Here is a 13,181-nt window from a genome sequence, read left to right as displayed (position 1 = left end):
GAGGTAGCATTATTTTGTAGGCATTCATTTCTCTTCCTCAAAGCATTTTACATATATAAAAGTTCCACAAAGAGGAGGTTATCAGATTCCTGGGGCTTCTATTAGCAAAGGCTAGAGGGTCTCAACTCCTGAGCAATAAAGAGTCTGGCCACCCAGAGCAGCTGGCCCTGTATCTATCTATCCATGGGTACAGCAGGAGAAGGAGTGAATCTCAGGCATTTTATCAGTTAAAACAACAACAACAAAAACAGAACAGTTTACAGTACATTTACTGTTTGGGAGAAAACTAAACCATGAAGATCAATACTGCCTGCAAATACCAGCCTGAACTTTTATATGCTGTAGATGATCTCAAAATGAGTCATTCAACTGTGAATTCCTTAACATTTAAAAAATATAAATATTAATTTAAAAAGACAAATTGAGTATGTGTATTTTGATGAGCCACGGCTTTGATTTTGTTTTTGAAAGTCAGTTCAAGGATGATAGGCAACACAGCAAAGGCTGCTAAGTGCACTTGATGCCCTCAAATGTAATTTAAGTTGCTTTTTATTTCTATGTGGGCTTTTTGATTTTGCTAGACCTTTAATTTGGACAAAGATATGAACATCACTGTTTTGCTCCTGAGGGAGATTCTTGATATAAGTGTTTTCTGTCCTCTAAAAATGAACCTACATATTAAAATTGAGGACTACAGAGGGAGCTAAAAAACGAATAGCAGTACTTTTGTTAAAATTACAAAAAGAGAGCAAGAAATAGAGATAAAAGCCAAAATTGCATTGTATTTCAAAATTATGGAATGAAATCTTAAGACAGTTGTCCCGTTAGTATATTTCAATTAAGCTGAGAGACAGAATGGGAGAAAAAACACTTCTAATTAATTGCCTGTTAGATCTGTGACCTTGGGCAAGTCAGCTGTCTGGGCTATAACTAAGATGACCAGAGTAATTCACTGAGATGATCTTTAAAGATTCCCCTCACCAGGTCTAAAATTCGATGATTCCAAGTCAATCAGTTCCATCAGAAAGAGAGGGCCTGAAACAGCCTCTGATTTCTGCCTTCAGTTACAGTATTTTGAAGACCCTTCTTTAATCTTCCAGCTATCTCCCCTCTCCCCATCACTTATGGCAATGAGAACACATATGACAAAATGACAGTCACTAGTCTCTCCTCCCAGGAAAAGTGGCATTATTCATCCTGTCTTCATTAGCAGTTATACTCTGGGACTAACCCTGTTTATCTGAATCAGAATACCACCACCCCAATATTAATGATCTTTTTCAAAGCAGAAAGTGCCCTAAGACAAACACCACCAAAGTAGTAAATCTGATCCACTGAAAATTCATCTCTTCATTTTGTAAAGTACCTGCTCTTAAAACTGATCAACTAAAAAAGCTGCTAAGAAGAAAATTCACTTTGAAAGCCACTGTTTCCAGGACACTTCTGAATAAACCCAGCACTCCTTATTGATGGCTGAAGCTAGAAATTTGTACACAGTTAAGCCAGAAATAGTTTCTACTGGGTATAATTGTCCTGACTGTTCTGCCCATTTTACAATAAAGAAAAATAGCAAATTCACTTCTATTTATATGTATGTATATATATACATATATAATTTCATATGCAAATGAATCAATATGTTTTAATTTTCCTCCACCATTTCCATTCCTAAGAGGGAAGGTATCAGGAGAGAGAGACGGTGGGGCAGAACTTTGAAATCTTCTGATGTTAATACCAAAACTGTTTATTTTCTTTTCTGAAACCTGGCAAATCCTACCAAACTGAATTAGAAGTTGTCCCTCATTCTACCCCCTTGAGTGTAGTTATAAATTTCCAAACACTAAAAATTGTGATGTGAATAAACAGCATTCAATGACTTGAACAATTAATGTCTGTATCATTCTCATAATAATGTTCCATACATTAAAGGTCAGTGTGGAAGCAACAGCTAAAACTTCCTTCATGATGATATAGTCAAAGATACCATCTCCTCAATGAAGATCTGTTTCTTCAGAAATAAAAAAGTCACTCGATTAGGCAAAACCACCAAAAGTATTTATGTCTTAAATAATCTATGAAGCATGAATAAAAATCTCCAATTCTTAGGTTTTTATTTTTTTAATGTATTTTAAAATTACTGTTGTTTTGGCCTATAATTCTGTATCTTACTTCAATCTATAAAAGTATGTTCTGAATTTTGATACATATTCCTTTGGAAAAGGAAAATCTGTTTTTTTCAGTGTGGAAAAAAGCTATCCCCCACACAGCTAACCGAAGTAAGCCTGGTTCTATCAACATCTGTTCCTCATTGCCCAAAGCATAAAACCCAAAATCCTGAGGCCTTTAGCATTTAGATCCTGATCTATCTTTCCAGATAATACTATTTTCTAAACATTCCTTCAGAACATAAGGTGTTTTTTTTTTTTTTTTTGTCAATGTGTGCATTCAACTTACAGAGTTAAACTGATGTGCAGAACATGAGGTTTTTATATATAATTCTACTGCCTAAAAATGTATTTATCCTGCTGGAAAACTTCTTTCCATTCATCAAGAGCTAGCTCAAATGCTACCTCTCCACGAACATTCAAGCATTCCAGACAGTGTTCATGGCTCCTTTCTTTGGGTTCCCCAAAGAGTTTGTTCTCTTTAAGTTAGCAATAATATAATTCTTCATATTATAATTTATCTGTACCTATGTCTCTCTTTCCATTATACTTAGTTAATACACAGAAAACGTAGCATAGTGGCAAATGGAAAGTGCTCTAGAAAAAAAACCAGTGAATGAATATGTGAAACCTTTAAAAACGACTGCCCTGGCAAATTAGATATTTTCAATAAAAAATAAACCTATTTATTTAAGAATCTTAAGCAACCATGGACAAAGCTCATATCATGTAAAAGATCCTTGTCATTTATTTTCAAATGATTCAGAAAAAAACAGGATATAAATATAAAGAAAAAGGAGGTAAAGTAAATGGTAAAATTTTAACTGATGAATCAAGCTGAAAGTATGTGATTATGTACTACATTATTCTTTACATTTTTAAGCTTTAACAATTTTAAAAACATAATGCTGAAGATAAAAATGTATATGAAAAATTACATACAGAATGGGTTAAGATATCTGATATGTGTATGAGTGAACATACACATAGACAGGTCAATGTGTGTATATATTTACAAAGCAAAAAAAAATTGGAAAGATACTAGAGTACCTCCCAGAATTTAAGGCTAAGTGGAGTTACTACGCCCCAAGAAACATGCAGACTAGGCAGCTCTGAGATCTCAACAAGTTTAAGTCTGACAACCTTCCCTCTGGCACATGGTCACTAAAGTGATGCAGCTACCAGCAGTTCTCAGTTCCTGTAACTGTCTCTCAGCTCCAAATTCCCCTAGTATATTTCTAAAATGAGTACTAGTATTAACTGAAAAACATATGAATTTTTAAAAGTCATGAGTATCATTCTGTTTCACTCTCAAATTGATTTCAATTTTTAAAATCTTGTTTCTATAAATCTAAACACAATTTCTCATACTGAAAAGTTTCTGATTCTTCAAAAGTACCTGATGATTTTAAGATGATCCTTTTGAACTACCATGATATTCTCTCCTATATTTTAAATTGGTTCAGTAAATTTTGTGACTATGCAAAGTCAATATACCTGAAATCCACTTTGTAGAAAGAGAGAAATAAATGAATATAATTTCACCTCCATTGTCCAGTTTTTGCTTTCCTGATAATGCTTATCTCAAGTGACTAGATAGCCCAGGAGCCCCAAAGTGAGGAGCAGGCAGGGTTCCACCGGATTTCGGGACGTAGATGATGTAGCTCCTTTTGGCATGATGAATCCTCATTACCAGTTCTTAAAACGGTAACCATTAAGAAGATAATATAGCAATGTGAAAAATTTTCATGATAAAATGCTATTTTACACTTTTATTTCAACTATAACTATGTAACATAAAACAATTTTTTTTCCTAAAGGCCAAATATACCCAAATCTTAATAGTGATGATGTAATAGAAATATGTAATATTTCTTTTCCTTGTAGTTTTTTCAGATAAACTCTAACATGATTATATTACTTTTACCATTAAATTTTTTTAAAAATTAAACCAAAAAAGGATTTCGCAGACCAGATTCATTCATTGATCCCAAAGGTTCAGGTTTGGAAGGGAAATGACAATTCTCTCTAGTCCATCTTCCCTATCCATTGTACAATGTTCTACAAAAACATTTTTTTTAACCCTCCCAATTATTCATGCCACTCCATTGTTCAGGCTGTTCCCATTTATTTATAAATCTGAAAACCTGAGTAATGAATTGTTTATGACTATAGCTTCACTGATCTCACTGATTTAGATATTGGCAAAGAATTTTAAACCAAAGCAAACCCATACTACACTGCACACTATCAAAATTAACTACTAAATCAGTCACAGCTTCAATTTGTATAATCAAAACTTCCAATGGACTTCAAATGTTTTACAAAAACTGTCTCATTAATTTTGAACACACATTTATTTTGTCTAAAACATCTTCTTTAGAAAATAATAAAGGAATTCTTCATATTTCACTGTGCTTTCCTCAAATTTGTAACCTATCATGGTCAAGGAATCATGTATTCCAGTTTAGAATATATTCGATACAGTAGAGTTAGTGCCACATATGAACTGTTGAATGATCCTTTACCAGTTCATGAACTTATGTGTTAATTCCCTGGTTCTAAATAGCAGAAATAATATCTTTTAAGGTAGCCAAAGGTAGCAAATATAAAACATTATGTAAAAAGCAGCAATCATTCTTTCAGAGATTAAAGAAAACATTAGGAAAAAAATTAGCAATATTTTAGCATAAACTGGTTTTAAGTGTTGTTTTCTAAAGACCTTGAGGACAAAGTCCATCCTATTCTCAATTTTATTATATTTCATAAATATCTACTATGGTGCCTTTACTTGGTGGTATTGCACTATCATGAAACTGAAAAACAGAAGTTATACAACCAGTTAACACCTCAATATTAGCGAGCTAAGTAATAAAATAAAAGAATTAGAATTTGGTATTTGTGAGTCAGTGAAGTAGCTACTAATGAGATAAGCTGGACAAGTTATTTTCCAATATCATAGAGAGCAAATAAAGTGACATACTCAAACCTTTCAAGTATTTGAATAGGCTGGCCATGGTGGCTCATACCTGTAATCCCAACATTTTGGGAGTCCAAGGTGGCACATCACCAGAGGTCAGGAGTTCAAGACCAGCCTGGCCAACATGGAGAAAACCCAGCTCTACTAAAAATACAAAAATTAGCTGGACATGGTGGTAGGCCCCTGTAATCCCAGCTACTCTGGAGGCTGAGGCAGGAGAATTGCCAGAACGGAGGTTGTAGTGAGCCAAGATTGTGTCATTGCACTACTGCTCTCCCACTGTCTATCTGTAACAACTCTTGCTATCTTTAAGCAAAACACATTTCAGCCTAGCTTTTGATTGAATCGTTAAAACAAAACCATTATTGCAGTTTCAACCTATCACAGACATAAGGCAAATTTTCTTTAAATGTACACATTTATAAACAGGAAACAATCAATAATTCAATTAAAGAAAGCAAAGAATATGAATAACTTGGAAAAAGAAATACAGATAGCTCAAATATATGAGGAGCATAATGATAACTATCATTATCCTAGTAGAGCATTTTTGAGTGTTTAATATGAGCTAGACACCGTTTTACAAATGTCAACTCATTCAATTCTATTTAAAGTAGGTATTATTACCTATATTTTACAAAAACAGCTTAGACAAATCACATAATAGGTAAATAACTGAGCTAAGATTCAACTCTTAGCAAAATGGTTCCAGAGCTAGCCCTCCTAAGCACTGTTTTCTTACCTCTTGACCTCACTCAAGTAATGTAAATTAAAACTGTGATGAGACCGGGCACAGTGGCTCATGCCTATAATCAATCCTAGCACTTTGGGAGGCCAAGACAGGTGGATCACCTGGGGTCAGAATTTTGAGATCAGCCTGGCCAACATGGTGAAACCCTGTCTCTACTAAAAATATAAAAATTAGCCAGGCATGGTGGTGAATGCCTGTAATCACAGGTCCTTGGGAAGGTGAGGCAGGAGAATTGCTTGAACCTGGGAAGTGGAGGTTGCAATGAGCCGAGATTGCACCAATGCACTCCAGCCTGGCGACAGAGACTCTCTCTCAAAAAAATAAAAATAAATAAAAAAAACTGTAATGAGATATCATGATCTCCACGGTATAAAACAATAAGTACTTTGAAAAATACAGTCTGTATGTTATTCTATATGCACTGACTCCTCTGGAAAGGGACACAAGAAATTGGTTACCTCTGGAAAAGGCCACTAGATGGCCAGGGAAAGAGGTGGGAAGACTTATTTTTCACCTCTGTAACTTTCTGAAATAATGATAATACTTTGCAGGCTCATGTTTATAGCACCTTAACCATTTGACACTTTCATATAAAAAAAAATTTCTGTTTCCTCAACCACCCTATGGAGTAAAGTGAGTGAGTATATCCTTAATAGAGGTTACCACAGTCATCACTGTGAGGGTGTGATAGTCTACCTAAAAGAAAAAAAAACTCAACTTTTAACTTTAGTTCTTAAATGCCATTGAATTGAAACCTGTTGTAAAATGAAAATATTCTAATAATAATAATAAAATTTAAACCACTGCTCTCTCACCAGAATTCATAAGTTTCCAAAGTTGATCAACCAGGGCTTCATTGCACAAGGGAGACTCCATGTTCTTAGTAAATGGTGGGTTCTTAGTCAACATATTTAGAATCTTATGCCTGAAAGATTAAAAACAAAATCAAACTTTTGCTGACCATTTACTGACAGATGCTATGAGTAGGAGACACCATAAAACAGTTAAAAATTATCTGTAGTTCTTCCTTCCTATTTTATCACTTTCTGTCTTAAATCCAGCTTCGTGTTTATTTAATTTCAAAAGACATAATGTTACATCCTAAATATTAATTGTTTTATCACTAAAACACTCTGGTGATTTGGATAAAAGGGTAATTAAAATAAAAATCTGGTGGATTTTGTCTTTCTAAAATCCCCTTACTGTGTGATGAGGTCTTCTAAACCCTGACTCCACATAATCCTAACTAATCTTTCCCATCCCACTTTCTAAAATGAACATTTCACTCTGCTTAGATATATGTACAAAGACTGGTCAGTAAGTATAAAAATCTTAACATGGGGCAAAAAGAATCTACATATAGATAAAAATGTCTATTTTAGATAATAAAATGAACATATGTCATTATGATAGTATATTTGTAAAGTATGGAAATGTGCAGAAGCATTTTTAAATACAAAGATTATAAAAAGTTTTCCTTAAAACACTCTGAGATTGAGAAGAGTATCCTAATAAAGGGTAACATTTAAACTCCACTATTGGGAGTTTTCATCTCATATGAGAGGTTACCTGTTTAAAGTTTTCTGAAAAATAGGGCAATGAAATGAAAACAAAATTTGGAAAAGAAAACATCCACTGCTATGAGTGGAAGACACCATTAAAAGACTAGAGAAAAGAAAAAAGTAAGAAACCTACTGCAATAGTCTAGCATTTAATGAAAGCATAAAAACCAGCTCTAGGACCAAGTCTGAGAAATTACTAAGAGTAACTGCAATGCTTGGATATAAGTGAGGAAGAAAGAAATGGAGTTGTAATTCTTGTGGAAGTTAGCAAAACTTTAAAGAAAGTGAATTGAGAAAATTTTTACATTTAATTGATGGTAGTAAGACATCAAATTGGATTTGTAATTGAGAAGGAGATGGGGAAAAGTGAAACTGCTAGATTGTAGGTGTAAATAATTTAACCCCTTTAGGTGACAATTTAATGTCTATAAAACTAAAAGATGTAGATTCTGTTAACATCTTCTTGTGCTTTGAAATTTAAGACTGTGTGAAATAAGACTACAGAGGGTTATGAGAATACAAGTGAAATGTAATTATAGAGTGCAATTCACAGAGAGGTAATATAAACAGGGATATAAATCTTCATGGATACTTCATATCCATATTTTCATCCTTATATATAAACACAATTCCTATCCTTGAAGCCTCATACTCTATTTGTAAGAGCCAGTAAGTATTATAGGTAAATAATATATTTTAAAATGTGAGTAAGTTTGTTCTTCAGAGCATTTTAAGTTGTTATGCTTTTAACCTGTCTGACTGCTTTCCAAGTCACTCAAATTACTCCAAATGCCAAGTAAGGCCTGCTAATAAATTGTTTTGTTTTTTTTGGTTTTTTTTGGCCAAGTGCAGTGGCTCAGACTTGTAATCCAAGCACTTTGAGAGTCCCAAGGGTGTGGATAACTTGAGGCCAGGAGTTCTAGACTAGTCTGGCCACCATGGTGAAGCTCCGGAGTCTCGCTCTGTGGCCCAGGCTGGAGCACAGTGGCGTAATCTCGCCTCACTGCAATCTCTGCCTTCTGGGTTCAAGCAATTCTCCTGCCTCAGCCTCCTGAGTAGCTGAGATTACAGGCACCTGCCACCACACTTAATTTTTGTACTTTTAGTAGAGATGGGGTTTCACCATGTTGGCCAGGCTGCTCTCAAACTCCTGACCTCAAGTGATCTACCTGCCTCAGGCTCCCAAAGTGCTGAAAAAAACCTTTTTTTAAGATGGAGTCTTACTCTGTTGCCCAGGCTGGAGTGCCATGTGCAGTGGCATAATCATAAATCACTGTAGCCTTGAACTTCTGGGTTCAAGTAATTCTCCCACCTCAGCCTCTCAAGCTGAGACTCCAGGCATGCACTACTGTGACCAGTTAATTTTTTTTTTCTACTTTTTGTAGAGACAAGGTCTTGCTTTGTTGCCCATGGTGGTCTCAAACTCCTGGCCTTAAGTGATCCTCCCACCTGGGTCTCCAAAGTGCTGCAATTACAAGCATGAGAGCCAAAGTACCCAGCCCATAAAATTTAGTGTTATATTACCTGTTTAAAAAATGTCAAGTCTAATAAAAATGGACACTTCATATGTGATAGAAAGGAATAAATGGGTATATCCCAAAACACTGCTCTTAATTACTTTTAAAATGGTGAAATTAATCAATACCAAAGGTTTTATAATTTGGGATATATAAAGAATCCTTCATGTTTGTTATCAACTGTTATACAGGCTTTCTTTAACTCACAATAGAAATCATATATAAAATTACAAGAAATACACTTTATTAACAATGTATTTTGAAAACGTTTTTCCAAAGGCAGATTAAATTTGAAAATCAAATTTAAAAAGGACTTGAATAAATGCAAAAGATATTCCCATATTTTCAAAAATTTTAAACAGGTATTTAATGTGTAATCTGAAATTATCCAATTATTATAGGACTTACAAAATATAATACCATCATAGCACATAAACTAACCTCACATAGGGTACAGGGTCATTCTGAATCATATTAAGTAGCCATTGCAGTTCTTCATAACTTCTGTCCACTGAAAATAAAATAAAATGTATTTGTTGTTAATTATAACAAATTAATGAATAACGAGTGACAAACAGGGAGTTTACATTTAATATTCAGGACTCTGCCTTAGCTGAATTTTCGATGAGAGTTGAAGGTTAGAGGCAAGCTCTTACATTTTCATGCAGTGGGCCACTTTATAACTTTTTTAAGTATTAAGCTATATATTAGCGCCAAGACATAAAGTTGCATCAAGAACATATTTTTTACTGAAGCTCAAACCAATGACAAACATAACATAAAGCAAATTGTAATTAAGAACCCTAAATTAGTGATGATTAACTGAACAAAATCTGTTCAAATACAATTGTTTTTCTAAATGCCTAAATGACAGAGAGGTTTGGCATGCAATGCTATCTCAACTATATTATATAGTATAGTCAACTGTTTTTGCCCAAGTGGTTTCTTCCATTTAAGACTAAAGAAAGTTCTTAACTTTTCAAGCGTAATATAAAAGGCAGTTATAAAAACAGTGCTATGAATATAGTTGACATAAAATGACTAATTAGCTATTTTCATTCACCTTTTCAAACAAGTTTCGCCTTCGTAATTTGAAAAACTTTGTCTTTAGAATTTTACTCACAATACTTTTCACTTCTTCCATTCTAACTTGAGCACCAATATTTAAATTTACGATTTAATGAAACATGAAGTCTGAAGTCATAGTTTACATTTTACATTTAGACATGAACAAAAATAAAGTATGGATTCATGTTTCCCAATTAAATGATATGTATTAAAGTTTAGCATCCTTTTGGAAATCCTACTAGTATTCTATTTCATTTCAGAATACACTACTAATTTACTAATCTACTAATTTACAACATCTAACTCATATTTATGAGACATTAAACACCATTCATACATCTAGGGAAAGAAGACTGGCAACAGTGGCATATTTGGTGGATTTTAAAACTTGTCAAAACAGAAACAGAGATGGGTATAGGATTACATTTCTTTTTCATGCGAAAAAATTCACTTAATAACCAAATCACTGTTTTCATAGTTATTTCTAACAGGAAAGGATATTTTAACCTTCAATAAAAAGGAAGCACAAATGACAGTCCTTTCCAAAGTTAGGTCAACATTTAAGAATATACACATTATAGGCTGGGCTCAGTGGTTCACACCTGTAATTCCAGCACTTTGCAGGGCCAAGATGGGCAGACCACGAGATCAAGAGATCGAGAGCAACCTGGACAACATGGTGAAACCCCATCTCCACTAAAAATATAAAAATTAGCTACGTGTGGTGCACCTGGGTACTCGGGAGGCTGAGGCAGGAGAATCGTTTGAACCCAGGTTGGGGAGGTTGCAGTGAGCCTAGATCACACCACTGCACTCCAGCTTAACCTCCTGGGTGACAGCGAGACTCCGTCTCAAAAAAAAAGAACATACACTTCCTTTATTTTCTGACAGTAAACAAATTTTCCTACAGAAATTTACCAAAAATTACGAAGACTTGAGTATACTTTCCGCAACTTGAAAATGAACCAGTATCTACTACAGAATTTCTCTTACCCCTTCCTCTCCTTTCACAGTCAGACAAAAGTTTAGTAAACTTTAAGCTCTTTACTCCTCTCATATTTTAGTGCCAGAATCTGGAATTTTAGACTTAGATCATATTTACATGTTCCCTCTACTTGCATATTGTTTTTTAAAAATTATTTTTGAGATATGCATTAAATTTTATAGCAAGTTTAACAAATATTTAAGCTTAAGTATTTGTCAGGCATAGTTATTCAGCACTAGTTCTTTCCTTTCACATTTTCACCAGTCTTGAGTTTTTATTTTGACTCACATCCAGTTCAGCTGAAAATTATCTTTGGGAGTTACGTTTTTAAGAATGTTACATAAGAGTTGCTATTCTAATTCTCTAAGGCTACATGAGCAACAACTTTGGCAAGGTAGAAAAACTTGGGTCATAATTTTCCCTAAAAATTACATAGCCATTTGTTCACTGTCTTTTCATGTCTCATATTCTAAAGAATTCAGAGGCCACACTATTCTTTTACCTTGTACAATAATTTGGTTCTGACAGTCCTAGAAACGCACATTTTCCTTTAGCCTTAAAAATTAACATTTCATGAGAAATGACTGTAGGTCTGCTGCATCTATACCCTCCCAGGGTATTCTGTTATTTCTTGGATTATTACTTGTCTTCTACCTGCTCTATTCTTTGTGACTTTTTAACATTTCCATCTCTTCCATCTTTCTCCTCTAAATTAAAAAAAATATATGTATTCTTCTCTTAGCAATACTTTGACCTTATGTTTTTCCAAATTCATGCCTAATGCCCTATTGACGTTTGTTTATGTCTAGTCCTCTACTTTCACAGACACAAACTTTTACACAGGTGTGAGATATTTTCTTGAATCCTTCTTAGACATTTTCCAAAAAGCTTCTATTTCCTAAAATAACATCCAATTAAAGCTACAGGATGAACACTGACTTCTTGGAAAGGCCAAAGATACCTATAATTTTATTCCTTTCCCTCATTTATTAACTTTTATGTGAATTCTACATTTATCAAAGATGATTTCTAAATCAGTGAGTCAAGAATTTGAAATGAAAATATCTATACTGTACATGTAATGAAAGCCCCACCAACTAAGACAGGCTTTAAAAAGGAAATATTTCTTTCTAAAATGATCTGAGCATGTATTTCTAAAGTATTACCTTTAGTATAATCAACAACTGCTTCCAAAGCCGCTATCCTAATGTCCACAAAGTGGCCATATTCAGCATAAGATTTAAAGAGAGCTGGATCACTTGGCACATGTCCGTTCTTCTGAAGTACCCGTATTGCTCTCAAACAACTAGGGAAAAAAATAAACACGTATGTTAACTACTTTCACTGAAGTATGATGAATTAAATTTGTTTCCTAGGCATTAGAGATTCCTTTATGGTAATAAATTTAAAAACTAAGGTGATTTTAACCCACCGTCGATTCTGTAAGAGTCATGTGCCACATAAAAGACATCTCAGTCAATGATAAACTGCATATAGAATGGTGATCATCTAGTAAACTAAGATTAATTTATCACTGAAGAAAAAATATTTTTAACATATTTAGCGTAGTCTAAGTCCACAGTATTTATTATATCTGCTATAGAGAATGATAATGTTCTACACCTTCACAATCACTCACTACACACTCACTGATAAACCCACAGCAACTTCTAGGCCTGTAAGCTCCATTTATGTTATAGTAAGTGTCCTATACAGGGCTACCATTTATTATCTTTTATATCATATTTTTACCATACCTTTCACATGTTTGAATGTGTTTAAATATCCAAGTACTTACCATTGTGTTATCAATTACCTACAGTATTCAGTAGAGTAACATGCTGTACAGCTTTATAGCCTAAGAGCAACAGAGCAATATGCTATACCATAAAGACTAGGTGCATAGGAGGCTATTGCATAAACAATAAAATTGCCTAACAACTCATTTCTCAGAACATATCCCTGTTAAGTAACATATAACTATAATATTTTGCAATTATGATAAAAATTCAAAATTAACATCTAAATTCTGTTAAAAGAAAACAAATTCTGGCCAGGCATGGTGGCTCACACCTGTAATCCCAGCACTTTGGGAGGCCAAGGCGGGTGAATCACCTGAGGTCAGGAGTTTGAGACCAGCCAGACTAACACGG

The 13,181-nt window shown here is 34.1% G+C and overlaps 1 protein-coding gene across 4 annotated transcripts in view; it reads right to left on the bottom strand.

Moving 5' to 3' along the window:
* Positions 1 to 13,181, bottom strand: part of TAF2 (TATA-box binding protein associated factor 2) — an 85,785-nt gene that overhangs the window by 18,211 nt on the left and 54,393 nt on the right. For all 4 annotated transcript variants that reach the window (XM_008983316.5, XM_002759265.6, XM_054246789.2 and 1 more), the window contains exons 20-22: positions 12,195 to 12,334; positions 9,417 to 9,486; positions 6,712 to 6,821 (exon numbers count right to left, since the gene is read on the bottom strand). In XM_008983316.5, coding sequence (XP_008981564.1) covers positions 6,712 to 6,821; positions 9,417 to 9,486; positions 12,195 to 12,334 — 320 coding nt within the window. The remainder of the gene's footprint in view (positions 1 to 6,711; positions 6,822 to 9,416; positions 9,487 to 12,194; positions 12,335 to 13,181) is intronic.

Source organism: Callithrix jacchus, chromosome 16 (assembly GCF_049354715.1).
Source record: "Callithrix jacchus isolate 240 chromosome 16, calJac240_pri, whole genome shotgun sequence".
NCBI lineage: Eukaryota > Metazoa > Chordata > Mammalia > Primates > Cebidae > Callithrix > Callithrix jacchus.
This window is presented reverse-complemented; position numbering and strand designations above follow the sequence as displayed.